The following is a 27,302-nucleotide window of genomic DNA, read 5'->3' as shown; positions in this document are numbered from 1 at the left end:
CACACACAGACACACACACTCGCACACAGACACACACACTCGCACACAGACACACTCGCACACAGACACAGACAGACACACACGCACACACAGACACACACACTCGCACACACAGACACACACACTCGCACACACAGACACACACACTCGCACACAGACACACTCACACACACAGACACACACACTCGCACACAGACACACACACTCGCACACAGACACACTCGCACACACAGACACACACACACACACACTCACTCACATACACACAGACACACACACACACACAGACACACACAGACACACTCACTCACACACACACAGACACACACTCGCACACAGACACACACAGACACACACACTCACACACACACAGACACACACTCGCACACAGACACACACACACACACACACACGCACACAGACACACACAGACACACTCACTCACACACACACAGACACACACTCGCACACAGAGCACAGCCTCACATTTTTGGAGATATTTCGTTACATCTTTTCACAGGACACACTGTCAATCTGACACGTTGATACAATGTAAAGTAAGCAGCTTGTACAACAGTGCACATTTGGTGTCACCTCTAAATAACTCCACCCACAGCCATTAGTGACTGAATCCCTGGGAAACAAAAGAGAGTACAGCCATAGGTGAAGATGTCCAAACTGAGCCCGATTAGCCATTTTCCCTCCCTGGTGTCACGTGACTCACCAACACTCTGAAACTGAGCTGCAGCACGGTGGTCGAGACCATCCAGCAGTTTAACAGGACATGGTCGACAAAAGAAGCTGAGTGCACGTGCTCAGTGTCATATCCAGAGGTTGTCTTTGAAAACAGGTATGAGTGCTGCCAGCATTGGTGCAGAGGCGTGGAGGGTCAGCCTGTCAGTGCTCAGACCAACCATGTCTCCAAACCCTACTGAGCATCTGTGGGGCATCCTCAAATGGAAGGTGGAGGAGTGCAAGGTCTATGATGTCATCGGAGTGGGAGAGGATTCAGCGGCACTCTGTGGAGCTCCAGTGAACTCCATGACCAACAGAGTTGAGGCAGTGTTGGAAAATAATGGTGGCCAAACATAATACTTTTGGCCACAGTTTGGACATTTTCACCTTGGGTCTTCTCTCTTTTGTTACCTACAACGTTGTCCCATGAAAGGAGCTAACACAACATTTACAGAAATGTCAGGGTGTGCTCACTTTTGTCAGATGCTGTAAGTACTTGCACACACACACACACACACACACACAGAAACACACACCTTTCATCAGTACACAGTACCACAAATACTGCAGTTCAACAGTACTACAGGTACATGAAGGAGGACGAGCAGGAGGGCACAGCGAGTGTCTCTGAAGCATCAGCTGATCAGAAAACGCAGGAGCCGCAACGCCGTGCTGTTAACCCTGACATGACGGCACGTGTGAGTGTGTTAGTGTGTGTGTGTGTTAGTGTGTGTGTTATTGAGTGTGCATGCTGTGGGTCAGCGCCCTCAGCGTGTGGTTCTCTCTCTCCAGTTGCCGGTTCCTCTCCTGCAGCTCTCTGATTTGTTCTCTCAGAAGCTCCACCTCCTCCCTCACCGCCAGCATCAGGTGACTCTTCACCAGGTCCTACACACACACACACGTGATGTGCATAAATAAACTAGCCAATCATAAAGCCCGTCCTACAGAGGGAGCATTGTGTGATTAACAGCATCATCAGCATAGAGGAGACCTCCTGCTCATATGTCCTCACTGAGAGACGTTTGTAACCACAGAACGGTGTCACATTTATGGTCGTCAGCAGCAGGGACAGATCTGAACAGCTCTACATGCATACTTGGAATGTATGCATTCAACCTCAGACTGAGGACAAACTGAGCCAGGACCGACCTGACGGAGGACCACCATCAGAGTTGGCTCAGAAACCTTTACAGCTGTTGTTTAACCACTGCTGACTGTCTCTCAGTCAGGACCCTCTCACACAACAGATCCTTAACCTCAGGAGTCAGGTTATCCTCGTTTAAATCAAGGTGAAATCAAATAACTACAGAACTGAAATATCTACACAGGAACAGAGTCACAGACAAACTCTCTCTCACTGCAAAGAGTAAATATACAACTAGAAAAACAACAGACAACTTGATGTCTTCATGACACAATCTACCAGCAACAGATACAAAGGTTTATAGATCGACGCCTGATAGACGACTAGAAACATAGAAACAGGACTCACCATGGCCTGCTCAATTTTGTTGTCGATGGCGATCAAACTGGTACTGGAACTACTGCAAGACACAGAGAGACAGACAGGTGAGAGACAGGCAGGTGAGACAGACAGGTGAGAGACAGGCAGGTGAGAAACAGACAGGTGAGACAGACAGGTGAGAGACAGGCAGGTGAGAGACAGGCAGGTGAGACAGACAGGTGAGACATACAGGTGAGAGACAGGCAGGTGAGAGACAGGCAGGTGAGACAGGCAGGTGAGACATACAGGTGAGAGACAGGAAGGTGAGACATACAGGTGAGAGACAGGCAGGTGAGAGACAGACAGGTGAGAGACAGGCAGGTGAGACAGACAGGTGAGACAGACAGGTGAGAAACAGGCAGGCGAGAGACAGGCAGGCGAGAGACAGACAGGCAGGTGAGACAGGCAGGTGAGACAGACAGGTGAGAGAAAGGCAGGTGAGACAGGCAGGTGAGACAGACAGGTGAGACATACAGGTGAGAGACAGGCAGGTGAGAGACAGGCAGGTGAGACAGGCAGGTGAGACATACAGGTGAGAGACAGGAAGGTGAGAGACAGACAGGTGAGACATACAGGTGAGAGACAGGCAGGTGAGAGACAGGCAGGTGAGACAGGCAGGTGAGACATACAGGTGAGAGACAGGCAGGTGAGAGACAGGCAGGTGAGACAGACAGGTGAGACAGACAGGTGAGAGACAGGCAGGTGAGACAGGCAGGTGAGACATACAGGTGAGAGACAGGCAGGTGAGAGACAGGCAGGTGAGAGACAGGCAGGTGAGACAGACAGGTGAGACATACAGGTGAGAGACAGGCAGGTGAGACAGGCAGGTGAGACAGACAGGTGAGACATACAGGTGACAGACAGGCAGGTGAGAGACAGGCAGGTGAGAGACAGGCAGGTGAGACATACAGGTGAGAGACAGGCAGGTGAGACAGACAGGTGAGACAGACAGGTGAGAGACAGGCAGGTGAGAGACAGGCAGGTGAGACAGGCAGGTGAGACATACAGGTGAGAGACAGGCAGGTGAGAGACAGGCAGGTGAGACAGGCAGGTGAGACATACAGGTGAGAGACAGGAAGGTGAGACATACAGGTGAGAGACAGGCAGGTGAGAGACAGGCAGGTGAGACAGGCAGGTGAGACATACAGGTGAGAGACAGGAAGGTGAGACATACAGGTGAGAGACAGGAAGGTGAGAGACAGACAGGTGAGACATACAGGTGAGAGACAGGCAGGTGAGACAGACAGGTGAGACAGACAGGTGAGAAACAGGCAGGTGAGAGACAGCTGAGAGACAGGCAGGCGAGAGACAGGCAGGTGAGACACAGGCAGGTGAGACAGACAGGTGAAACATACAGGTGAGAGACATGCAGGTGAGACAGACAGGTGAGACAGACAGGCAGGTGAGATAGACAGGTGAGAAAGACAGGCAGGTGAGACAGACAGGTGAGAGACAGGCAGGTGAGACAGACAGGTGAGACAGACAGGCAGGTGAGACAGACAGGTGAGACAGACAGGTGATAAACAGGCAAGTGAGACAGACAGGTGAGAGACAGGCAGGTGAGACAGACACGTGAGAGAGAGACAAACAGACAGTTGAGAGACTGACAGGTGAGAGACAGGCAGGTGAGGCAGACAGGTGAGAGACAGGCAGGTGATAGACAGGCAGGTGAGAGACAGGCAGGTGAGAGACAGGCAGGTGAGACAGACACGTGAGAGAGAGACAGACAGACAGTTGAGAGACTGACAGGTGAGAGACAGGCAGGTGAGACAGACAGGTGAGACAGACAGGCAGGTGAGACAGACAGGTGATAAACAGGCAAGTGAGACAGACAGGTGAGAGACAGGCAGGTGAGAGAAAGGCAGGTGAGACAGACAGGTGAGAGACACACAGGTGAGAGACAGGCAGGTGAGACAGACAGGTGAGAGACAGGCAGGTGAGAAAGACAGGCAGGTGAGATAGACAGGTGATAGACAGGCAAGTGAGACAGACAGGTGAAAGACAGGCAGGTGAGAGACAGGCATGTGAGACAGACAGGCATGTGAGAGACGGGCCTGTGAGACAGACAGGTGAGAGACAGGCAGGTGAAGCAGACAGGTGACAGACAGGCAGGTGACAGACAGGCAAATGAGAGACAGGCAGGTGAGAGACAGACAGGCAGGTGAGACAGGCAGGTGAGAGAAAGGCAGGTGAGACAGACAGGTGAGAGACACACAGGTGAGAGACAGGCAGGTGAGACACACAGGTGAGAGGCAGACAGCTGAGAAAGACAGACAGGTGAGATAGACAGGTGATAGACAGGCAGGTGAGAGAGACACGTGAGAGAGAGACAGGTGAGAGAGAGGCATGTGAGACAGACAGGCAGGTGAGAGACAGGCCTGTGAGACAGACAGGTGAGAGACAGGCAGGTGAGGCAGGCAAGTGAGAGACAGGCAGGTGAGAGACAGACAGGTGAGAAAGACAGGTGAGAGACAGACAGGTGAGACAGACAGGTGAGAGACAGGCAGGTGAGAGACTGACAGGTGAGAGACAGGCAGGTGAAAGACAGACAGGTGAGAGACAGACAGGTGAGAGACAGGCAGGTGAGACAGACAGGTGAGAGACAGGCAGGTGAGAGACAGACAGGTGAGAGACAGGCAGGTGAGAGACAGACAGGTGAGAAATAGGCAGGTGAGACAGACAGGTGAGAGACAGGCAGGTGAGAGACAGACAGGTGAGAGACAGGCAGGTGAGAGACAGGCAGGTGAGAGACAGGCCTGTGAGACAGACAGGTGAGAGACAGGCAGGTGAGAGACAGGCAGGTGAGACAGACAGGTGAGAGACAGGCAGGCGAGACAGACAAGTGAAAGACAGAAAGGTGAGAGACAAGCATGTGAGACAGACAGGTGAGAGACAGACAGGTGATAGACAGGAAGGTGAGACAGACAGGTGATAGACAGAAAGGTGAGAGACAGGCAGGTGAGACAGACAGGTGAGAGACAGACAGGTGATAGACAGGCAAGTGAGACAGACAGGTGACAGACAGGCGAGAGACAGGCAGGTGAGAGACAGGCAGGCGAGACAGACAAGTGAAAGACAGAAAGGTGAGAGACAAGCATGTGAGACAGACAGGTGAGAGACAGACAGGTGATAGACAGGAAGGTGAGACAGACAGGTGATAGACAGACAGGTGAGAGACAGGCAGGTGAGACAGACAGGTGAGAGACAGACAGGTGATAGACAGGCAAGTGAGACAGACAGGTGACAGACAGGCGAGAGACAGACAGGTGAGAGACAGGCAGGTGAGACAGACAGGTGAGAGACAGACAGGTGATAGACAGGCAAGTGAGACAGACAGGTGAGAGACAGGCAGGTGAGAGACAGGCATGTGAGACAGACAGGTGAGAGACATACAGGTGAGAGACAGGCAGGTGAGACAGACAGGTGAGAGACAGGCAGCTGAGACAGGCAGGTGAGAAAGGCAGGTGACTCTCTGATAGGTGACTTTGAGACAGGTGAATGACCGTTATCAGCACCTTTATCCACATCTGCACTAGAGATGGCACGATACCACTTTTTTATGTCCGATACCGATATCATAAATTTGGATATCTGCCGATACCGATATGAATCCGATATAGTGTTTTTTAATCAACAAAACTGTTTTTTAAATATCTTGCTGCATTTTGTATAAGTTCATACTCAAGTGTAAAACAACAACTACACTAAAGCTATTCTGTTATACCTATATGTAAAAAATATATATTTCATAGTTCAGCAATACTGATCAATCTAATAAACTCAAACCTACACCATCCTCCCTATTCTGGTATTTTAAAGAGTACTTAGCGTAAATATTAAGCAACCTAACTAATAGGGTTCCAACTCCCAGCAACAACAAAAATAAATAAATAAAAAATAGGGAACCACCCCTCACGCTCCACCTCATGATGCTTAATCGACGTAATCAACCTTAATTTGATGCAGTGTGAAAAAAATGCACAGAAATCAATTATTTTTCAAGAAATATTAAATAGATTCAACATCTTTCTTCAACAAAATTGCAGACTGCACAGATGGTACCTTCCCAAAGGAAAAAGTACTATAGCTTACTAGGGTATATATATTAGACTTAATAGTTACTATATACAGTAATTGACTTCTATTCATTTTACATCAAATTAAAACTTTGGGTGTAAGATTCGGATAATTATTTATTAAAAGCTCGCCATTTTAAATGAGAATAAGAAAGAAAAGTATGTCCATTGAAAGCATACTAACGTACTGCATAGGCATATGGTACGCTAGCTGCACAGTGGCTCAGAGGAAAGCACTCCAGGGAGTAATACAATCGGCTGCCCTCTCCTCAAACTGAAAGACCTACACAGTTCCCGCTGCCTCAAAAGAGCCCATAACATCATAAAGGACACCTCACACCCTGGACACTCCATGTTCGAACTGCTGCCTTCAGGTAAACGGTATAGAACAACATACACAAGGACTAACAGACTCAAACACAGTTTCTACCCAATTGCAATATCATGTCTCAATGCTACTAAAAGTAGATGACTCTCATTGCCCCTGTTGTCATTTGTGCCCTTGATGTTGGAATGCTTTCAGACATGTTTTGTTGGATGCGCTAACAAATTGACTGAGTGATTGATTGTTTGAGTGATATATCAACTAGGTCGTATGTTGAGTGTCTGTATGGGGCCTTAGGCCTGGATTGCTTGGGTGTATTTACTGTATGAGAATACTGTATTTTATATGTATTTCTATCTTTTATATCATATCTATTATAGTTTTTAAGTATTTATCTTTCGTGATGTTGCACTGACCGGAGACATCTTTCAATTTCATTGTACTTGTGACAATGACAATAAAGAATATTCATTCATTCATTCATTATTCATTCATTAATGCCCTATCGGCCCCCCTGGCTAAACTTTGCTAGATCCGCCCCTGCTCAGTTACCAGCGTCAGCTACGTAGAAAAAGATCCTCGAGTAGAAAGTAATATTAAATAAATTCTAACAACAGCTGATCAAGCTTAAACGTGCTGCTGTTGTTCAGCCGCTGGTTTCCTCTTTCTGGTGCAAAGTGGGCCAAAAACAAACCAGAGACACGGACTCGTGACAGAAAAGCCGATCAGCTGATCATTAAGCAGTTTCATGATTGAAGTAGCAGCAAGAAGAGGCAGTCGCTCCATATATCAGTTGTTAAGCTTAACGCAGGAATGCTTTACAAACATTCAGAGATGGACTTACACACTTGCTTTACTTCTCTCGGGGATAACTTTGTCGGAGATGAAATGCCAGGTTGCTAGCGAAGCTCCACATGCTATCCAGAGCACCGACAGGTCCCGCATGCCACAGCCGCTCTATCACGTGATGCATACTGCTCCGACGTGCTAACGTTCTGAGGCGAGTTACAGCGTGTTGCAAGTTTTGTGAGGTGCTTTCGTGATATTTAATGGATCGGATTACATTTTTTATTTTTCTCCGATATCCGATCCAGTAATTTAGGTCAGTATCGGACCGATACCGATACGTAATATCGGATCGGTCCATCTCTAATCTGCACAGATGTTCTTCTCACCTGTTATTACTTTATCTAACCATGAACAAACCCACTGAAATGATAAATCTCCATTACGACGGTGCCCTGGACAGGTACTATCACATATTTATTATTTTGCAGGTGAATCTGAACCCCGCCCAGGTTACCGTGGTTACCTGTTGCAGAACAGCAGCAGAGCCATCATAGTGGCCTCAGAGCCCTGCCCGGTGGGTGAAGCCCTGGCAGGAACTGACCAATGAGGATGCGGGGCAGTGTGACGCAGAGGATTCTGGGGTCGCTGGGATGGCTGTGGTTGATTGGTGGATCGGTGGCGGGCCTCTGTGACAGGCTGAGCTCTGGAGGGAGGGGTCAGGGACCTCTGAGTCACCCGTGGTTTGAGTTCTTGGATCGATGTCCTAGAACTTGGCCAGGACTCCCTGACAGCTGAGCCACGACCTTTGACCTTTGTATGATCCCGTAAGACAACTGGAGGCTCCAGTTGCTTAGCAACAAGCTGCAGAGTCCTGGGAGGAAGGGGCGGAGTCGAAGGGAGACGGCGCTGAGGACGTGTTTGACAGGTCCTCTTCTTCTCACCTACAAACATCTTCAGCTGATGGAGGCCCACTGAAACACCAGCCAATCAGAACTCAGCTACATATTTTACAGTCCAATCACAGCACTCTGAAAAAAAACCCCAGTCCAATCACAGCACAGCACAACAGGAAACATCCAGTGAGAACTTCACCACAGAGCACCAACTAATCACAGCACACCATCAGAGCAAACTCCAATCAGCTTAAGGTAATCGTAATACCTCTGACTCCGCCTTCCCAGGTGGCCCCTGATTGGCTGCCTCCTTGTGAGCTCACAGGTGTGTAAATGTCAGCAGCTGTATCCAGATGTTGTCTTCAGACTAAGGTGCGTCCAGACTTCAGATCTTCATGTTCTCTGTCACTCCCACACATCTCTGCTCTCTGATTGGCTGCTGCCTGCCAGCTCCTGCCCACTCACGGTCTCAGCCAATGGCAAGGCAGCAGCAGCATTCTTCTCCTGCCCACTCGCAGACAGAGGCCCATTGATTCAGACGGAGGGACCATGGAAACGACCAACTGCCTGCTCATTACTGGAACTAATCAGTAATCACTCACTGGTATTGATCAGTAATTAATTCCTGATTACTGATATTGATCGCTGACATTTCTGTGGTTGGTTTCCAGGCGTTTTGGTCCATTAGTTGTCTTTAATGTCAGTTTGACTCTCAGGTGTTTTATTGGCTGTTACCTGAAACTGTATGACATCACCGCCCTCTAAGACGCACGCAGTTCAAACAGGGTGGACTTTTATTGTGAAAGTCCGGGTTCATCATTCAATCAATCAACCTGATCAATCACAAACAAACCAAACACTGAAAACTAATCAGCTGACCTCTGAGAAGCATCCTGACTCCTCCCACTGAGCAGTGACATCACAAACACCTGTTAAACACACTCACCTGGCGTCCCCCGGCAGGTCGAACATGGTGCGGTCCAGGCTGAAGCCTGACGGCGTCTGAGCAGGGGTCAGAGGGGGTTGGTACAGTCCAGCAGGGGGGGAGCCAGGCTGAGAGTGAGACAGCCTGAGGACAGACTGACAGGTGAGACACAGGTGTGAGTGACTGTCGTAAAAACAACGAGCAATGTTCTAACATTAAAGATTCATTTTATATAGCAGCGGGTTTCCTCAGTGATGTCATGATGATGTCACATGTTGCTCTGATGTCACTGCTGCACGTACATGTTTTTATTATTCCAATGACCTGATCAACAATCAGCTCGATCAGCTGCAGCTGTGACATCACAAGCAGCTGACGCCCTAGCCCCACCTCTGTTAGCAGCTGCACCGCCCCCTAGTGTGTCAGGGGTGAAACTGCAGAGCAGAACAGGTGCTGCTAACTCAGCTACGTCGCAAACGAGAAGGCGTGCAGCTAACAGCCTCCACCTGTGCAGAGATCACGCCTGAGTCAGGCAGTAGGACACGTGTGTGTGCGTGTATACTTGTCTAAATGTCTTTGTGGGAACCAAATGCTTCACAAAGGAGTAGGGATATGGCTGCTGATTGGTGGGTTTTCTCTTTACATTTGAACATAAAGCCCACTGTGGTTGTGCTTTGGAGTTAAATGAGGTTCTGGTCAGGCCCGGGTTAGTCCAGATTAGGTCTGGGCTAGTCCGGGTTAGTCCAGATTAGGTCGTTTCTGAGGGTTAGGGTAAGAGGCTAGCAAAAATATTATGTCAGATTGATGTCCTCACTAAGGCATTAAAACGAGTGTCTGTGTGTGTGTTTACCCGTCCTGAGGCGTCCACATCCAGCCGCAGAGGAGTTGGGGCGAAGCGTGGGCGGGGTGAAGGTGGTGGAGGGGTGGAGCCTAAGCCCTGCTCGACCACAAGGCGTGACTCCTTGTGGTCGAGCAGCCGGACATTAGCTGGCGTTTGGTGCGTGGGTGAAGGCGGGCCGCTGTGCAGCACGTGCTGAGCCAGCATATGGGTGTTGTCCTGAGAGTGGACTCCACCCCGCTCGCTTTCCCGGCCAATCATCTCCAGGGACTCCAAGGAGTGGGCGTGTCTCATGCTGTCCATTACCCGCCTGAACCCCGGGCCTTCCTGCCGCTCTGTGAACTCTGTGCACATCCATCGCCCGCGACGATACGATTCACCCCGGCCTCCGCCGCCGGCTCCGCTCACTAGTCTCACCACCCTGAACCTGGAGGAAGACCCCGCCCCCTGCCCGCCATCGAGGGAGACGTACTTCCTCTTCAGAGAGGGTGTGGTTGGCTGGGAGGAGCTTCCCTGAGGGCTGCAGAGGGGGGACTGCAGAGAGACCTCTGATTGGATGATGGGCAGGACAGCGCTAGGAGACAATTGGTCTGCTGGACTCTGGTTCACCTCTGAAGTCACGCTGGTGATCTGAAAGCCACTCCTCTTTTTACCACCACTCATTCTCACGCACACACTCCACAGGCTCACTGACACACAGCAGAGTACACCAGTTAATGTGGTTTATGGGGACATTTCAGAGACACAAGCTTAAAAAATTAAACACAATTAAGAATAAACATGGATTTTTGATCTACAGAGGAGGAGCTTAGGGGTCAAAGTTCAGCTTTAACCACAGTCCAGTGTGAAGACACCTGACAGGTACGCCTCCTAACATTCACTGCTGTTTATGTCCAAACAGGACACACTGAGCATGTGCACGTGTGTTGATCCGCATCCTGGGGACGTAGCCTCACAATAAACGCAGGTGGTCTACATCAGTGGACTAAGTCGTCAGATGCACAGACCTCTGGTACGTCCACATAAAGCACAAAAACTAACACACACAATACACTCGAAGTCCTCAGAGAAGCATGTACACACCCAGGTCCCCGTAGAGCACAAAAACCAACACAGTGTGTGGAGGCAGAGGTCCGAGTAAAAGCAGTAACGTGTCTCACCCCTCGTGCAGTCTGTCTGTCCAGAAGTTTGCACCGCCCTGCAGATCCCACTCTGCTTCTTCTCTACTTCCTGTTCACTCCACCCTGCTCAGCTGTGTTGCTTCAGACTGTTGCACAACATGACTGTGTGTGTGTGTGTGTGTGTGTGTGTGTGTGTGTGTGTGTGTGTGTTTTTTAGGTTCTGCAGGGTTTAACCCTTCACTCTCCGGGTCAGGTGAGGCACTCGGAGTTCTCAGAGCTGTGCTGTGATTGGCTAGCTGAGTTAAGGTGGACCACGTGATAATGATGATGTTGGTTTCTGAACATGAAGGTGTGTCCACAGACTTTTGGTCACTTTGCTAACTGACCCTCAAAGCCTGAAACACCGCTTCAACAAAACTTTGAGCTTTAATAAAACTGTAATAAAACATAAATTACAGCTTTTGTAAACAAAGTTATTGATTTTTGGTTGTATGTAAGAAACAGTGGGACCAGCTCCCACCTGTTTTGTTTTGATTGCACTTCCTGTGTTTCACTTACATTTTTACTTCATAACATAAAGCCATATTTGTTTTTGCTGAGCAGTCTAATTCTGCTGTTGTGTCGTCAGAATCTGACTGTACTCCAGATGATACTAGTTACTGGAGATCTCAGCATACGAGTATCTCATGGTGCAGACGGTTCTGCAGGGACGATAACTTAAAAAACAGCTTTAATGGTGATGTTCACCCTGCCTGGGATAAAGTTACCGAGGCCCCGACCTGGAGCCAGACCTGCGAGGGTGCCCGAGTGCGAGAGTCTGGGGGTCGGGCCTTAGTCCGTTAGGGCCTGGCCGGGCACAGCCAAAAAAGGTAAAAAGAGGCCCACCGCCCGCAGGAGGCATCGTAGGGGTCGGGTGCAACGTGTGTCAGGCAGCCCTGGTGGGCCGAACCCCGGCTACCAAGACTAGTAACTGGGACGTGGAATGTCACCTCCCTGGTGGGAAGCAGTTAAGTGTGACTGTCGTCTGCACTTATTCGCGGGACAACGGTTCTGAGTACCCAGCTTTCCTTGAGTCCCCGGGTGGGGCGCTGGAGGGTTCCCCACCTTGGGACCCTGTTGTCCTGCTGGGAGACGTCAGTGCTCATATGGACAACGACAGCGAGACCTGGAGGGGTGTGGTTAGGAGGAACGGCCTCCTGGATCTGAACCCGAGCGGTGCTGAGTTGTTGGTCTTCTGTGGAAACCACAGCGTGTCCATAACGAACACCGTGTCCGAACCTAAAGGTGTCCTGTAGCACCAGCGCACCCTGAGCCACAGGTCGATGAAGGTCAACGACGACCTGTGTCAGCAGAGCTGCATGTTCTGGACACGGTGGAGGGAGGAGCTGACGTGTGTCTTTGTGTGTCTGTCAAACGTGTGTTTGTAAAACATGTTTGGATTTTAGCAAAAGTTACGTAAAGTTTACTTCTCAGTAAACACTCACGGTCACGCGCTGAGCCGAGGCGCGCTCCCGCCGCCGTCACTGGTTCAGATCCGGATAAGCAACCGGTGACGTCACAATCGGTCCATTGTGTTCCGATGGGGTGAAAACTTCAGGGCGCATGCGCGGTAGCACGGCCCGACCGTGGAGCGTGCAGGAAGTTTACGGAAGTCAGAAGTTGGGGACTCTTCCTCCTCTTCCTCCTCCTCTCCTCGCGCTGTTTCAGGAGCGAGACTCTTCTGAGGCGCAGCTTCACCTCTTCCTCCTCTTCTTCTGTAAACAAACACCCTGCGCTCCGTCACTGCACGCTCCTCCTCTTCCTCTCCATCCTAACAGCGTGCGCGTCTCTGTACCAGCTCGTGAACGCGCAGCCAGGTCCGGGTCCGATCCGGATCACGTCCGAGCACCGACGTGCGCGTGCACGACAGACTCTGACAGAGTTAGCGCCTGCGCAGTGGGGACAGAGGAGGGGTCTTTACCGTAAACGTGTTGTCAATAAAGTTTGGTTCAAAGTGCACACACGTGTGTCTTTAAAGGTGAAAGCGAGCGTTACTGAGCAGCCTGCGTGTCGGCACTGACCTCTGACCGGATTCAGCTCAGCTCATAAATATTATAATGAACAATAATATAAATCATACAAGTATTAGAGTTCAGATCAGCGTGCTGTCGAAGGAACCCTCTGAAGCTCCTGCGTTCAAATTATTTCACTATTCCTCTGCAATCACAGCCTCACTGTACACATGCATTTAGCCAAAGCTGGCGCTGTGAGCAGATGTCTTTGTGTAGCTGAGGAGGAAACAGACAAAGCAGATTTTCCTGGCCTGGCGTTTTATAGCAGATACCTGCTTGCAGTCGATCAAACAGGAAGGGTGGAGATAATTAGGTAGGACTGCTGGGTCCACAGACGTTACCGTCACGGTTTAACGACTGGGAGCCTGAAGGCCTGCAGCACATAGTTGATTATTGGTACTGAAAGCTGTAGATAAAGAACTCATGATGATGTTCTTCCAACGTGAAGCGTTGTTTTCTTTTTCTGCTGCTTCAGTGAATTTTTGTCCGGAGGGATGAAACCTGTGATACCTCTGCTCTCAGCAGCATGTGCGTGCATGTGCCGTCGGACCTCTGCTTCCTGTTGACACGCTTTCGTGGAATCCAATTACCAGAATTTATTGAATATTGCATCATTCAAATCAGATCAATGTGAATCGTGAAGTGTATTTATTTATGTCTCTGGTAACCTCGGCTCTCTGGGGGAAATTCACAGGTCAGAAGATCCCCGTGAGCATCCCCTCTCAACATAACCTGCTGCCGAGCAGACGCTCAGCATCAGTCACAGCTCATGAAGACCCTCCAACGCTCAACTCGTCCATGCCAAACACTTTAAACAAGGGAAACAATTCAAAGACGTAGCTTCAGTTTATTTCCAGATGTTTCAGCATCTGCAGCTTCAGTCCTCCAGGGTCTCTGCTTATAGGCAAACAGCTCTGACTCACACTGCACCACCCCCTGTGCTGCCACACCTGTGGCTGTAGCTCAGGTTAGAGCAGAGCTACTAACCGGAGGGCTCGTGGTTCGACCCTCGTCTGCTCCAGCCCGCATGCAAAACATCCTCGAGTAAGACAGTAACCTCATGTTGCTCTCTGACGCATCCATCGGAGTATGACTGTGGGTGAATTGTGTAAATCGCTAGGAGTGCTCGAAGCAGGAAAGTGCAAAATAAGAACCAGTCCATTTACCTGTGATCCTATTACATGATTTATTGCACATAAACCCACGAGAGTAGTCTTTATGACACCCTTAAACGTACCATGAAAGCTCCATTAGCATTAACGTTAGCAAAGCCCATTACAGGCAGATTCCTGCAAGTGTTTCCTTATGACCTGAATGCTTCCCACTGTGTGTTAGCTCCTATTTAAATGCATGGCTCCTCCCAGCACTGTTAGCTTTTGCTATTGTAATCAGTGCTTCCTGATAGCAGCTTTGGAATTTCCAATTTAAGTCAACAGGCTCTGCAAGCAGATCCAACTCATAGTGAAATCACATGCAAGTCACACACAGGTCAGGTGTTTACATGAACGTAGTTCATGGTTCAATGTTCACGCGCTCCATCAGATGAAGGCGAGGTGCTGGTCGTCAGCAAGGCCGTAGCTGCGTTTGTGCTGCTCGAAGAGCTCAGCGAGATTCTGCAGGTAGACTTTATGAAGACTCTCGATGTCCTCGCTGCTGGGACTCTGAGTCTGGACCACTGGGATGGGCTTCCCCACTGAGGGCAGAGGCAGAGAGAGGCATGAGGCTGACAGCAGTGTTGGAATTGATTTTTTATATCGTTCTTTATGCTTAGAAACATACATCACTCGTATGCTGATAACAATCAGATCCTTGTTAGGTCTGATGAGATTCTGTGTGCACTTGTGTACCACGAGACGAGGAAGCAGCCTCGACGTTATCATTTCCATCAGAGCTTTAGAAACTGTCCTGACCTTTAGATGCTCATCTGACACATGACCTATTGCAACCTCCTGTTCTGATCATTTAGTGAGACGCCTACTCTGCTGTCCTGCAGACACACAGTTTAAGTGCATTGAAAGGTCGCATGTCTATCTATGGAACAGCTGCACCCACGCACACAGACTACAGACACTGATGTTGTTCAGGTATACCTGCTTAACAATGCCACATGTATTTGTAATTGCATATTCAATTAGGACAGGTGAAGGCCTGGGCTGACGTCCCTCGCTAACAAGGGCAAAGAGCTCCGTCTTGTCGGTTTGGTTGTGCAGTTTGGGCTTGTGTTCCAGCAGCTTTGTGCCTAGATAAACCCAACAAGCAGCCAACGGGGCTGACACAGGCTGACACTGGGCCAGAGATAAAGGGTAGAGGGTGTTTAAAAACTGAGATAGGAACGGGAGCTGATACGGACTCAAAGGGACTAAAGCAGACCAACACAACCCCCTCCTAGTGCTCAGTGTGGTGTACACTTGGTTAGCTGTGGTTTAGCATTAGATGAACACCATAAAGGTCAGCAAGTCAAGTGAAGAGGCTTGATGGTCCTTTTAACCATACAGTTCACAGTGAAACGACACAGTGTTCAACACAATCAACACAGGACGACATAAAGGACAAGTGTGCAACAATGGCAGGACGCGCCAGGCGCAGGACGGTGCAATAGCATCAAGTTAGCATTGAGTCAACACGGGATACAGATGGAGTTACCATTAGGCTAGCTCTGAGTCTATATTAGAGGAACGACAGTGCAACAGCATCAGGTTAGCATTATATTAGGCTGGGATAAACACTGAGTCAGGGTCGGGTTGAAGCTGTGTGCTCGTACCGATGGTGCGTATGGGCTTCCTGTAGGGTATCAGGCCGAAGCTGTACTGGAAAACTCCTCGGGCATGAAACAAAGGCATGGCTATTCCCATGATGCTCTGCAGTCGGTTCTGTAGACACAGGATAACACACTGGTATCCCATAATAGCCACACAGTCATTTCAAGCAGCTGTAAAAGTGCAGCGATGAATAGATTATGTTCAGTGTATCAGCTTTGTGGCCGCTGAGAGGCTGCTATAGGGTCAATCAGAGCTGTGGTAAATGATTGTAGAAGGTTGTGAGGGCCCCCTGTGCTTCCTTTATCGAGCAGGTTACCCTGAAGCGTCTACGGTGATGTGGGGTGTGACCTCTGACCTGCAGCCTCCTCAGAGGGGAGCCGGTCGGGTTCTCGATCTGATCAAACAGCTCGTTCTCTCCAAAGGAGAAGACGGGAACCAGCTGAGCTCTGCACACAGACAAACACAGTCAGTCAGGTGATAGTCCTGGCCCTCTCGGCCCCGCCCTCTTTACAGGCTCCACCCACCCATGTTTGAGAGCCAGTTTGATGAAGCCCTTCCTGTTTTGAACCTGAAAAACAGACGGAGACGGCGCTCGGTGAGGAAAAGCAGAATTTAAAATTTAAAATGTGGTTAGTCCAGCCTGTGACCTCTGACCTCATGTTTCACTGTGCTAATAACCCGATGATGTCACTGAGTGCGGTGTGTTTCCACACAGCTTCCTCTTTCTACATCAGTGATGTAACCGCGATGGGGCGGAGCTGCGAGTCACGGTCACAGCAGGACTACACGTACCTGTAAGGTGAGAGCTCCGGGCCGAGCGTCCAAAGCCTCGGAAGCTCCACCCACTGCGACGACGGCCACATTCCCTCCTTCGGGACGGCTCACCAGGTACGAGAGACTGGACTTGGAGCTGGACACCAGACCTGACAGAGACACGGGTGACAAGTGACTCCTCCCCTCACCTGTTACCATGGTTACCACAAGGCATAGAGGCCATGTAGACACCAGCGACCTACAGACTGATGAAACTGAGCTCAGACCACTCCCCCCACACCACCGTTAAAGCGCTCCGCCAAAAATCTTCCACCTGACAATCAGATCGACTTTCACCACGTTCATCGTCCAGGACAGGGCTGGGGAACTCCAGGCTTCGAGGGCCGGTGGGTCTCCACACCTGACTGGCATGAGTAGTTCATTCCCAGCCTCTGGAGAGCTTCAGTACGTGTTGAGCTCATTTAGCCTTTAAATCAGCCGTGTTTAAGGCTGCTCAATTAATCGAATTTTCAACAATCATTAAAAATGACTGAGCCAATAGCCCCTCCCTCCCGCTTTACTCTCGCGCTGCTCCGTGTGGCAAATCGAGCGCACCTCTCTGCATTTCGAACACGTGTCACAACAATTAAGAGCAGCGGTCTCCAACCTTTTTTGCGCCACGGACCGGTTTATGCCCGATAATATTTTCATGGACCGGCCTTTAAGGTGTCGCAGATAAATACAACAAAATAAAACTAGTACCGAATAAAAGATTTATTCATAACACACTTGAAAAGACCCAGGAAAACAGAGTTAACGATAAAAACGATAACAAAATAACGCTGAAAATCGATAAAAACCATACATTTCACACCTGAGCCTCAACTCTCGCGGCCCGGAACCAAACGACTTACGGACCGGTCCGAGGCCCGGGGGTTGGGGACCGCTGATTAAGAGGACCCGAGGGAAGCTCGGAAAGCTGAGCAGAAGTTATTTGGAGAGGAGAGTGACTGCTGTTGGTTGAAAAGAGGTAAAAACCTTCAGTGGTGTGGAAACATTATGGGTTCAGTCAGACGTGGATCAAGTGGACACAGTGTGTAAACTTTGCTACAGTGTCTTAGCTGCACCACAGAGCAACACTGCAAAGCTCACTAAACACAGATGTTTACATTTTTCATTCATTTCTTATATTGCAAACATTTGCACTGTTATCAGTATTTGCACTATTTTATATTATTTTTTGACAAACTTTAAAGTCATTATTCAACACATTGTTATTGTTAAATAAATATTGTCACATAATCGAGATCTCAGTTTCAGTGAAAACAATCGTGATGATCATTTTTGCCATAATCGAGCAGCCCTAGCTGTGTTGGATCAAGGACACATCTAAAACCTGCAGGACCCCGGCCCTCGAGGCCTGGAGTCCCCATCGGCCCGTCATCGCTAACACTGACCTCGGGCTGGTACGGGTGTCGGCTGAAAAGGACCAAAACCATCACCCGCCCTGTCAGACTAAAGGCAGATGTTTGTTTCTTACAAGAAGAAAAAAGTACAACCAGATATCAAACAACAGAAACAGTTTAGTTAGAGATAAAAACACTGACTGAATCCCTGCTGCAGCTCTTACTGATCCAGATGGAATCAACCTTCGGTCCAGAGAATACACAGGTTCACAGGTGAGACCCTGACACACCAGCTCCACCCATCACTCCATCAACACTGCGCTCGTCACACCCTCACGACGATGTTCTAAATCTCCATCCTGCAGTTCCTCATTAGACCACCAGGTGTCACATGACCCCGCTTCCTCCCTCAGGTGAGTCTGACCCGAGGTGACACAGGTGCACGCACCGAGGGGGCAGCAGGAGCCGAGCCGGAGTCACACGACCAGGTGCTCGATAGCTGGGACACATCGACCCATGTGACCCTGCGTGTGGTCAGGCAGCCAATCAGAGAGCCTGTGTCAGCCTCCTCCCTGCTGACCTGCAGCCCAGAGTCCAAAGGGCTGATGGAGCAACTGAAGCCCGATGGAGACGCTGTGATGAAAGCACAGCTGGATTACAACAGCTGGAGGAGGTCACAGCGACAAAGAGTCCAAGGAGCGTAGAGTTTAAAGGAGCGTCATTAACAGAGCATGACTGTCCTCCAATCAGCACACAGACCGCTGTCACATGACCAGCACAGTTGAGCTCACAGGTCCTTACCTCCACACATGATGTATTCTCTGAAGAACGGCACTCGGAACCAGAACGGCAGCATCAGCAGGTGAGGCTTGAGTCCAGGAAACAGGTGAGAGAAACCCGTCGCCTCCGTGCAGAAGTTCCCAAACGCCCCCGCCACCAGCACACCTGAGGACAGGCACATGCATGGAGACACACACCAGGGGGCGGGACTAAAAAGGGCAGGTGTACAGGTGTGTTTGTTACCATGTGGGTGGAATCCAAAGATGTAGTTCTTCTTCGGGTCCAGGTCGACCGTCTTCAGCAGCTGCAGACAAACCAGCAGTGATCAATCACCAATCAGTGATCGATCACCGATTGATTGATCACTGATCGGTAATCAATCAGCGAACAGCAGCGCTGATCGATCGCTGATCAGTAGTGATTGATGAATGATCAGTAACCAATATTCAGGGATCGCTCACCGTCAGCGGGAAGTAGTCTCTGAAGTGCTCCCACACACTCCACCTCCTCATCCACTGTGACCTTCGACCCCCATTGGTGGGTGTGTCCCAGTCCAGCCACAGCCAGCCAGCGTAGAGCAGAGCCACCATCCACCAATCAGAGAGGGCGAGGAGGACGAAGGCCGCCAAACAGCACTGAGCTGGGAGACAGGTGAGGCAGACAGCTGAGCTGAGGCGTTCAGGTGCTCTCTGAGTGACCAGGCTGATCTACACCTAACAGGTGTGTGTGTCTAAGCTCCGCCTCTTTAAACCTTTTACCAGGTGAAAATAAAAATGAGTGTGTAACATCAGATAAACTCAAACATCACATAAAACATCCGAATACAAATGAACAGGTAGAAGTGGGAGGATCCTTTTTAACACCTGAAGCCGTGAAATCCTTCAGTTTTCCTGTGATGTGCCTCTGATTGGACAGTGAAGCCAAACGCAAACACCTGCGGAGCACAGCAGGGTCCACCTGCAGGGTCCACCTACAGGCTGAAGCTGCTGAGGACTCGCCTGAGAGTGACTGCAGATCAATACTACTGCACGCTGTGCTGATTAATCAACGACCCTGATCACACTGATCAATCACTGTCTCTACGTGTGTCTCGGCAGGTCACGTGACTGTACCTAGCGCCAGGAAGGAGAAGATCCACTGCACGACGGCGGCGGTCTGCAGCCTCCTCCGCAGCGGGACGTTCAGCGGGGCGAACTCGATCCTCATGCCGACTGTGGAGCTCCTCGGCCGGGTCTGCAGCTGTGCGTGCTCCCGGTGTCTGTGGAGGTGTGCGTGTGTCAGCCGTACGCGTGCTGTTGCTGCAAGCAGTAAGCGCCACTGAACTCAAAACTCTGCTCCTATCCTGCCACACTGCGCATGCGTGCTGTACACTGGGTGGTGTCCTTTTAGCCAATCGCAGCACGTGACGACACACGGCGAGAACGAGCATGTGCGGAGGCGCGTGCACGCCAGGGGGACGCTCAAAAACTTTAAATAAAGTTTATTTAAAACATGAAACGCCCTAATAATAAGTCTTTTTCTTTTTTATAACTTTACAGGGAGAAAATAAAAGTTTCTAGGGTAAAGAAATAAGGAACATAGACCTTTTGACTAGTGAAGGGCAGATGAAGCCCCATGAAGCACTGAAGCTTTTCATCCAATTGGTTCACCCCAACGCGAAGCTTCATGAAGCTCCATTTGCTCTAGTAGGACACCTACTGGACGTAAAAATATTAGTTGGCATGAATTTGAAGAGTGTGGCCTTTTGCACACAGCCTGTAAATGTCAACAACAAAAGGAGTGTGTAAAACATGTATATTGTAGTGATGCAGTGTACTGTGTATATTTATGCTGGCAGTATGGAACATGATTATTTGGAAATGCCTAAAATGGAAATGATCATATACTGTGAGGTGAGGTGTGGACAGTGGTTGTGCTTTTGTAACATTGAGGCAAGGACAGTGATTAGTGTTTAGGGGACACATCATTGGTTTTTATTAAAAAGAAACAGTTTCTCCACTGTGGCAGGTCGTAGGAGATTTCTTTTTTTTCTAAACTGTCTCTAACTCTCCATCAAACGCCCACATTTTGAATGAAGTCTGAGGGGTTTATACCGCTGTCATAGCTCGCGGCAAAGTTCGAACCGCTTCCTGAACCAGTCACGTGGTACAGCCGGACAGCGAGGCTTCGGACGTCATCATTTTCAGCTCCTCCCATAAATGAAGCATGCCTCGATACGCGCTTCGCGGAAACGCCCCCTCCATTACTCGACACACGCTTCGAAGCCTCGATACAGAACGTCACATCACTACTTTTGACACAGGCAGGAAAATTAGAATAGCAAGTATTTATAGTACAGCAGTTTTTTGGTTCATATTTGGAATAAGCTTAAGTGACTTAAAATATTGACAAAAGTAATTCAAGAAGACGGTAAACATAGGAGACGCATTCTTCCACTTACATAAATGAATAAAAACTTACGTAGCACTATTACAAAATGACAACATCTGAGATGTCAGAATCCAGATTGTCCATAAAGTAAAGAACATCCTTAGATGTGAAGGCAGGTACATTGTAGTATTAGAGGTATTAGAGATGAACTTATTATTAAATTGTTTGTCCCTTATTGCGGTGTTACCTATCGTCATGTTCTTATTAGTGAATACTTTAAGTCCTAATAATAAGTCTCTGACATCGGTGATCAACGAGGTTCATCCGGGTGAGTCAGACACGTGACCTCTCACCTCTGCGCACAGGGCTGATGACGCGCACGTCAGCAGAAACTCTCCGAGTGACGTTGCTGTTACCACGGTAACGCTTTTTGTTTGGTTGCCGCAACAACGCCTCCTGCTGCTGCTTCGTTTCGTTATTAGTCTTTACTGAGAGTTGTTGGTGGTTACAGATGTTTATCAATTCGCTCAGTAAACTGAAACTGGAGGGTGTGACGCTTACAACAGTCTAACATGGAACGTGAACTAAGTGATTTCACGTTTCTATGGTGATCGTATCAGTTAGTGTCTTAGTGTTTGGACTCCCGATGTTACAAGATCACACGCGAGGAGAATCACTGTGAGAGGCAGACACCCGCACACACCACGTGCATGCTGCTGGTGGTTGCTGTGTTCAACCTGTCAACACAAAGAAGAAGCAGTACCGAGCTGTAATCATACTTTTCCTACTTTCTTAAAGTCTGGGTCGACAGCTCGGTGGTGCTGTGGTTAGCACTGCTGCCCCACAGCAAGAAGGTCCTGGTTCAGACCCACAGTCCGGCTGCGTTTGCAGTGGCTACTCTGGTTTTCTCCCACAGTTAGTGGGCTTGGTTAGTTGGTTTATATTACCCGTGAGCAGTGTTCCCTGTAATGTTTCACGTGTCTGCGCGAACACACAAACTCCCTGAGCGTCCCTTGGACCACTGTGAGCAACAGCAGACGTGTGCACTGTGGTCACGCCAGCATCCAATCCATCCAAGTTACATGTTTATTAAAGTAATCAAATTACAGCATTCACGTTACACTACTTTTAATTAAGTGCTTTAGCCCACTTACAACGAAAAATAAAATCTTGTCCATGACCTGTAGCATGTTAACACTATTGGAAGTAAAAAAATATATATATATTTTCTTAATAAAGCTCTGACTTGTATTCTGAGTCTGTGGTCTGGGAGAGAGTCTGTAACTCTGTCTGCATAATACAGTAAATAATGACCAATGTTGGGCAGTTAATTATATAGTTACTTCTTCAAAAAAGTAACTGAGTTTTGCAAACAACAAAGTGTTTTGCAGCTGTTTACCTAAAAATGCAGCCAAGGTGTTTTTTAAATAAACATTTCAAACTATTTACAGAACAATCAGCTGTTCTGCATCAAATCTGATGCCACACAAATTATTTGTGCCGCTCCAAAAAATAATTTGTGTCCACTATGAGATGAAGGAGAACAACAGCCTGATACCTGCAGGCCTGACAGCAGCAGATGTATCACTGCTGTAACACCTGTAACACTCAGCAGGCGCCTCATTGTTCTGACACACACAACAACACTATTGACTGCACTACACACTAACTACACACTAACTACACCCAAACTACACACTAACTACACCCTAACTACAAACTAACTACACACTAACTACACAAGATTTGCGCTAAACGTCTCAAGTCTCTCACATCTCAAAACACGCCGTCACTCCTAAAACTTCCCCCCTTCCTAAACGACTAAATGCCATGTCTGGACTATGGGATAAGGTGGCATCGTTCTGATCCCACACGGGAGCAGCCAGTCACTGACTAACACTGCAAAACTGAATTGTTTTGCAGATTTTCTGTGTGCAGAGACCGTGCCGGCAGTGCGCAGCTTAGAGGGAACATTGCCGTGAGTGCAGATGGTTGTCTGTCTCACTGTTTGTCCTGTGATAGGCTGGTGAGCTGTCCATGGTCTACCTCACCTCTCGCCCTATCACACCTGGGATAGCCCCCCTCCAACCCTGATGAAGATAAGAGAATGGATGGAGTGGATGTTGTTTTAAATCCATTGTCTTTATTAAAGCAGTGGAAGTCTTGATCTCCTCCCCCGACTCAGCTTGAATCATGGGGATGTTCACCGTCTTAATCTTATGGAGCCTGTAAAATGCAATGTTTTAACAGCTTGACAGAAGAAGTCACCAGAGCCAACATTTTCAATGCTTTGAAATATAAAGTTCTAACATATCAAAGACCTTCTAAAAGTCCAAGCAAAGGATTAGGCTATCACCAGGGCATAGAAATGTTGATTACAGTGAGTTTTTCATGAAACCAGATTGGGTTTCATCAATGATCGGCTCCAGAAAAGCCAGTGTTGAGGCAAAAATGTTGTCGTCTGCATTCAATTAGGTCTCCAGTTATCAATAACCACATTAGGTGTGGGGATTATGTCTTCTGTTAGTGCAGGAGATAAAGAGCCTTTTCCAATCCTCTCTAATATAACGTCTAGCAGTAATGGAGCTAGCTCTTCAGAGAAAGGTTGCTAACCATCAGTTCCAGGAGATTTATTAGTTTTAAGATGATCAATCGAGGAGATGATAACTGATAAGCTATCACCTCATCATAAAAAACCTTCAATCATCTTGATTTTTCTGCTTGACCTTGTTAAGAGAGTTCATAAAAGATGGTTGCTGAGAATTAAGAAGCAGAAAGTTAGCAGCCATCCAGGTCTTTATGTCTTTAAGACATTCCTGCAGTTTAACTCATTGGTGTGTGTTATCTGGCTTCATGGACAGATAGAGCTGGGTGTCATCAGCATAGCAGTGTAAATGTATGCTATGTCTTCTAATGATGCTGCCTAAGGGAAGCATGTATAATGTAAACAGAATTGGTCCTAGCACTGAACCCTGTGGAACTCCATAATTAACCTCAGTGTGTGAAGAGGACTCTCCATTTACATGCACAAACTGGAGTCTATTAGATAGATATGATACAAACCACGGCAGCGCAGTACCTGTAATACCTACAGCATGTTCTAATCGCTCTAATAGGATATTATGGTCAACAGTATCGAACGCTGCACTGAGGTCTAGCAGGACAAGCACAGAGATGAGTCCACTGTCAGAGGCCATAAGAAGATCATTTGTAACCTTCACTAAAGCTGTTTCTGTGCTGTGATGAGCTCTGAAACCTGACTGAAACTCTTCAAATAAACCTCTGCAGATGATCTGTTAGCTGTGTGACAACTACTCTTTCAAGGATGTTTGATATGAAAGGAAGGTTGGAGATTGGCCTATAATTAGCTAAGACTGCTGGGTCTAGAGATGCTTTTTGAGTAAAGGTTTAACTACAGCCAGCTTGAAGGCCTGTGGTACATAGCTGATTATTAGAGATAGGTTGATCATATTTAAGATGGAAGAATTAATTAATGGCAGGACTTCTTTGATCAGTTTTGTAGGAATGGGGTCTAAAAGACAGGTTGATGGTTTGGAGGAAGTAATTATTGAAGTTAACTCAGAAAGATCAATTGGAGAAAAAGAGTCTAACTTAACATCAATGGTACTAAGAGTAGCTGTAGATAATATTACATCTGTGGGAGTAAATTAATCCTGGAAACAGTAAATCTTCTTCTGTGAGCCTGACATTACAACCTCCTAGCTTACAATAAAACAGATGAATCCATGGCGAGAGTCATTATGTTTTTAGTTTAGAGTTTATTATGTGATACAAACACACACTCTGTTCATACAGCAGATTATCTAATACACACCTGAAGTACCAAAGAAAGTTTAAAGTATAAAACTGTCACAGATTTCTGAATAAACAGGAGCACACAAGTACATAATGACTTCAACATTTAAAAGAGATTTAGGTTTACAACACGTTCAGTTTACAGAGGTGATCAGATTTATTGATCCAGAATCAATAAATAAGCATCACTACTGACTGAAATAGCTCATCCAGACATCTCACACTCACAGTGAAAGGGTTAAAGGTCATTCCACTGATTTTACACACGTTACTCTCAGTTTGACGCCTCTGCAGAGGTAAAGTTGCATTATGGGACATATAGGAAATGAAACAGCTGATCGGGAGGATGCTGGGGTGGGGGTGGGGGGGTTCTGGGTGAGCTGTGACAAATTACAGACTTATTTTATAGACCCAAGCTACACCTGGTCTATGTGTGAGCTACACCCGAGCTGCACTTTCTCTACACCTGAGCTACACCTGGTCTATGTGTGAGCTACACCCGAGCTGCACTTTCTCTACACCTGAGCTACACCTGGTCTATGTGTGAGCTACACCCGAGCTGCACTTTCTCTACACCTGAGCTACACCTGGTCTATGTGTGAGCTACACCCGAGCTACACTTTCTCTACACCTGAGCTACACCTGGTCTATGTGTGAGCTACACCCGAGCTACACTTTCTCTACACCTGAGCTACACCTGGTCTATGTGTGAGCTACATCCGAGCTGCACTTTCTCTACACCTGAGCTACACCTGGTCTATGTGTGAGCTACACCCGAGCTACACTTTCTCTACACCTGAGCTACACCTGGTCTATGTGTGAGCTACATCCGAGCTGCACTTTCTCTACACCTGAGCTACACCTGGTCTATGTGTGAGCTACATCCGAGCTGCACTTTCTCTACACCTGAGCTACACCTGGTCTATGTGTGAGCTACATCTGAGCTACACCTGGGCTACGTGTTAATGAAGTGGACCCAGACTTCACCTGAAATTAAATTCTTCCTAGGACTTGGACTACGTCTAGTCTACAGTTACGCCACATCTGGCTACAACTAGTCTACACCTGTCTTACACCTGGAATCTAACCTTACTTCACACCTGAACTACACCTAGTCTACACCTGGTCTACATTTGTATTCTTATAGGGTGGCCTCGATGTGAAGTATAATGGGTGGATCAAACCAGTCTACAGGTGGACTCTGACCCCGGACAGGACCTGGACTTTAATCCCACCCAGGACCTGGACTCTGATCCACTCAGGACCTGGAATGATGAGCTCGACCTGGACCTGGACTCATGAGCCCGGCCTGGACCTGGTCTTTAATCCACCCAGGACCTGGACTCTAAACCTGCCCTGGACCTGGACTCCACGTTTCTGGTTTCTGAGAGCTGGATCTGCTGCTTTGGCCATCATGGACAGTGGCTTGTCCCTAAGACGTTGGTGCTGAGAGGCATTCAGAATGACTTGCTTTCATTCAGGGCAGGTACAAAGCTGCAGAAGAAACAAGCAGGTGAGTCACATGGTCAGAGGGCCTGTTACCTGAGGGGCAGGTGGATGTTTGAGGGGGTGGAGATTGTGGAGATTGTTACCTTTCTTTTGCTTGTACCGCTGGGATAGCATTGAGAGAACCAGAGCGAGCACCAGAACCAGGAACACAGACACTGATCTGCAGATATAGAAACACAGTTAGCTCCACCCCTTCAAAAAAGAACCAATTGTAATGCAGATAAAACTAAGTCCAGCTAAACATCCAATCAGAAGCCTTCATCCGTTTAATACAAAAACACAAACAGGAAGAGAAAACACTGAGCACTAGTAGGTTAAAAGGATCAGATGAAGAAAGGAATCAATAACAGATGAACAGCTCATCACAGAGTGTTGACTGATTGATTAAAAAGTGATTAGAGGCCACTTAATAATTACAGGAGAGTTATCCTTACATCACACTTAGGATGATCCACATTTCACCAGGGAAGACTGTGGATGAGAAAAAGGACAGTGATAAGAACTTCAGGTTCCTCTCAAGCCGTGTGAAGAAGAAGGATGAACAGGTGAGCCTACCAGGAGGTCCAGCAGTGGTCACCGTGGTGACTGTCACCGTGGTCACAGTTTGGTTCCCGCACACAGCATCAGTCCACTGCGTGCACTCAGATAGAGT

The 27,302-nt window shown here is 48.3% G+C and overlaps 2 protein-coding genes across 3 annotated transcripts; both read right to left on the bottom strand.

Annotated features, from left to right (window-relative positions):
- Positions 1-434: 434 nt before the first annotated feature.
- Positions 435-13,090, bottom strand: tsc22d4 (TSC22 domain family member 4). 2 transcript variants are annotated; one of them, XM_026163531.1, is made up of 5 exons: positions 12,691-13,090; positions 10,098-10,774; positions 9,269-9,402; positions 2,228-2,279; positions 435-1,620 (listed from the first exon to the last, which is right to left on the bottom strand). In XM_026163531.1, the coding sequence occupies exons 2-5, from the start codon at positions 10,746-10,748 to the stop codon at positions 1,471-1,473; spliced, it is 987 nt and encodes a 328-aa protein (XP_026019316.1). In that variant the 5' UTR covers positions 10,749-10,774; positions 12,691-13,090; the 3' UTR covers positions 435-1,470. The 2 variants fall into 2 exon arrangements, with proteins under 2 accessions (XP_026019316.1, XP_026019317.1); XM_026163532.1 differs by lacking the exon at positions 12,691-13,090 and adding an exon at positions 11,246-11,381.
- Positions 13,091-14,418: 1,328 nt separating this feature from the next.
- Positions 14,419-20,334, bottom strand: mogat3a (monoacylglycerol O-acyltransferase 3a). Its single transcript, XM_026163521.1, has 9 exons — positions 20,068-20,334; positions 19,417-19,595; positions 19,199-19,259; positions 18,977-19,120; positions 16,809-16,939; positions 16,541-16,584; positions 16,372-16,462; positions 16,019-16,127; positions 14,419-14,950 (listed from the first exon to the last, which is right to left on the bottom strand). Exons 1-9 carry the CDS (start codon positions 20,159-20,161, stop codon positions 14,796-14,798), a joined length of 1,008 nt encoding a protein of 335 aa, XP_026019306.1. The 5' UTR covers positions 20,162-20,334; the 3' UTR covers positions 14,419-14,795.
- Positions 20,335-27,302: the final 6,968 nt, after the last annotated feature.

Source organism: Astatotilapia calliptera, chromosome 3, assembly GCF_900246225.1.
Source record: "Astatotilapia calliptera chromosome 3, fAstCal1.2, whole genome shotgun sequence".
Lineage (NCBI taxonomy): Eukaryota > Metazoa > Chordata > Actinopteri > Cichliformes > Cichlidae > Astatotilapia > Astatotilapia calliptera.
The sequence above is the reverse complement of the archived record's forward strand: the minus strand, read 5'-3'. Positions and strand labels throughout refer to the sequence as shown.

What these genes read in the sequence shown, in the direction of transcription:
- mogat3a (XM_026163521.1), bottom strand. Translation starts at nt 20,161, where the DNA reads ATGAGGATCGAGTTCGCCCCGCTGAACGTCCCGCTGCGGAGGAGGCTG. An exon ending in GAGACTACTTCCCGCTGACG is followed by an intron (nt 19,260 to 19,416) that starts GTGAGCGATCCC and finishes GTTTGTCTGCAG; the next exon opens with CTGCTGAAGACGGTCGACCT. An exon ending in CCCCTCTGAGGAGGCTGCAG is followed by an intron (nt 16,128 to 16,371) that starts GTCAGAGGTCAC and finishes CTGTGTCTACAG; the next exon opens with AACCGACTGCAGAGCATCAT.
- tsc22d4 (XM_026163531.1), bottom strand. Translation starts at nt 10,748, where the DNA reads ATGAGTGGTGGTAAAAAGAGGAGTGGCTTTCAGATCACCAGCGTGACT. An exon ending in ATGTGGACGCCTCAGGACGG is followed by an intron (nt 9,403 to 10,097) that starts GTAAACACACAC and finishes CTCACCTGTCAG; the next exon opens with TCTGTCCTCAGGCTGTCTCA. An exon ending in ACAAAATTGAGCAGGCCATG is followed by an intron (nt 1,621 to 2,227) that starts GTGAGTCCTGTT and finishes GTGTGTGTGTAG; the next exon opens with GACCTGGTGAAGAGTCACCT.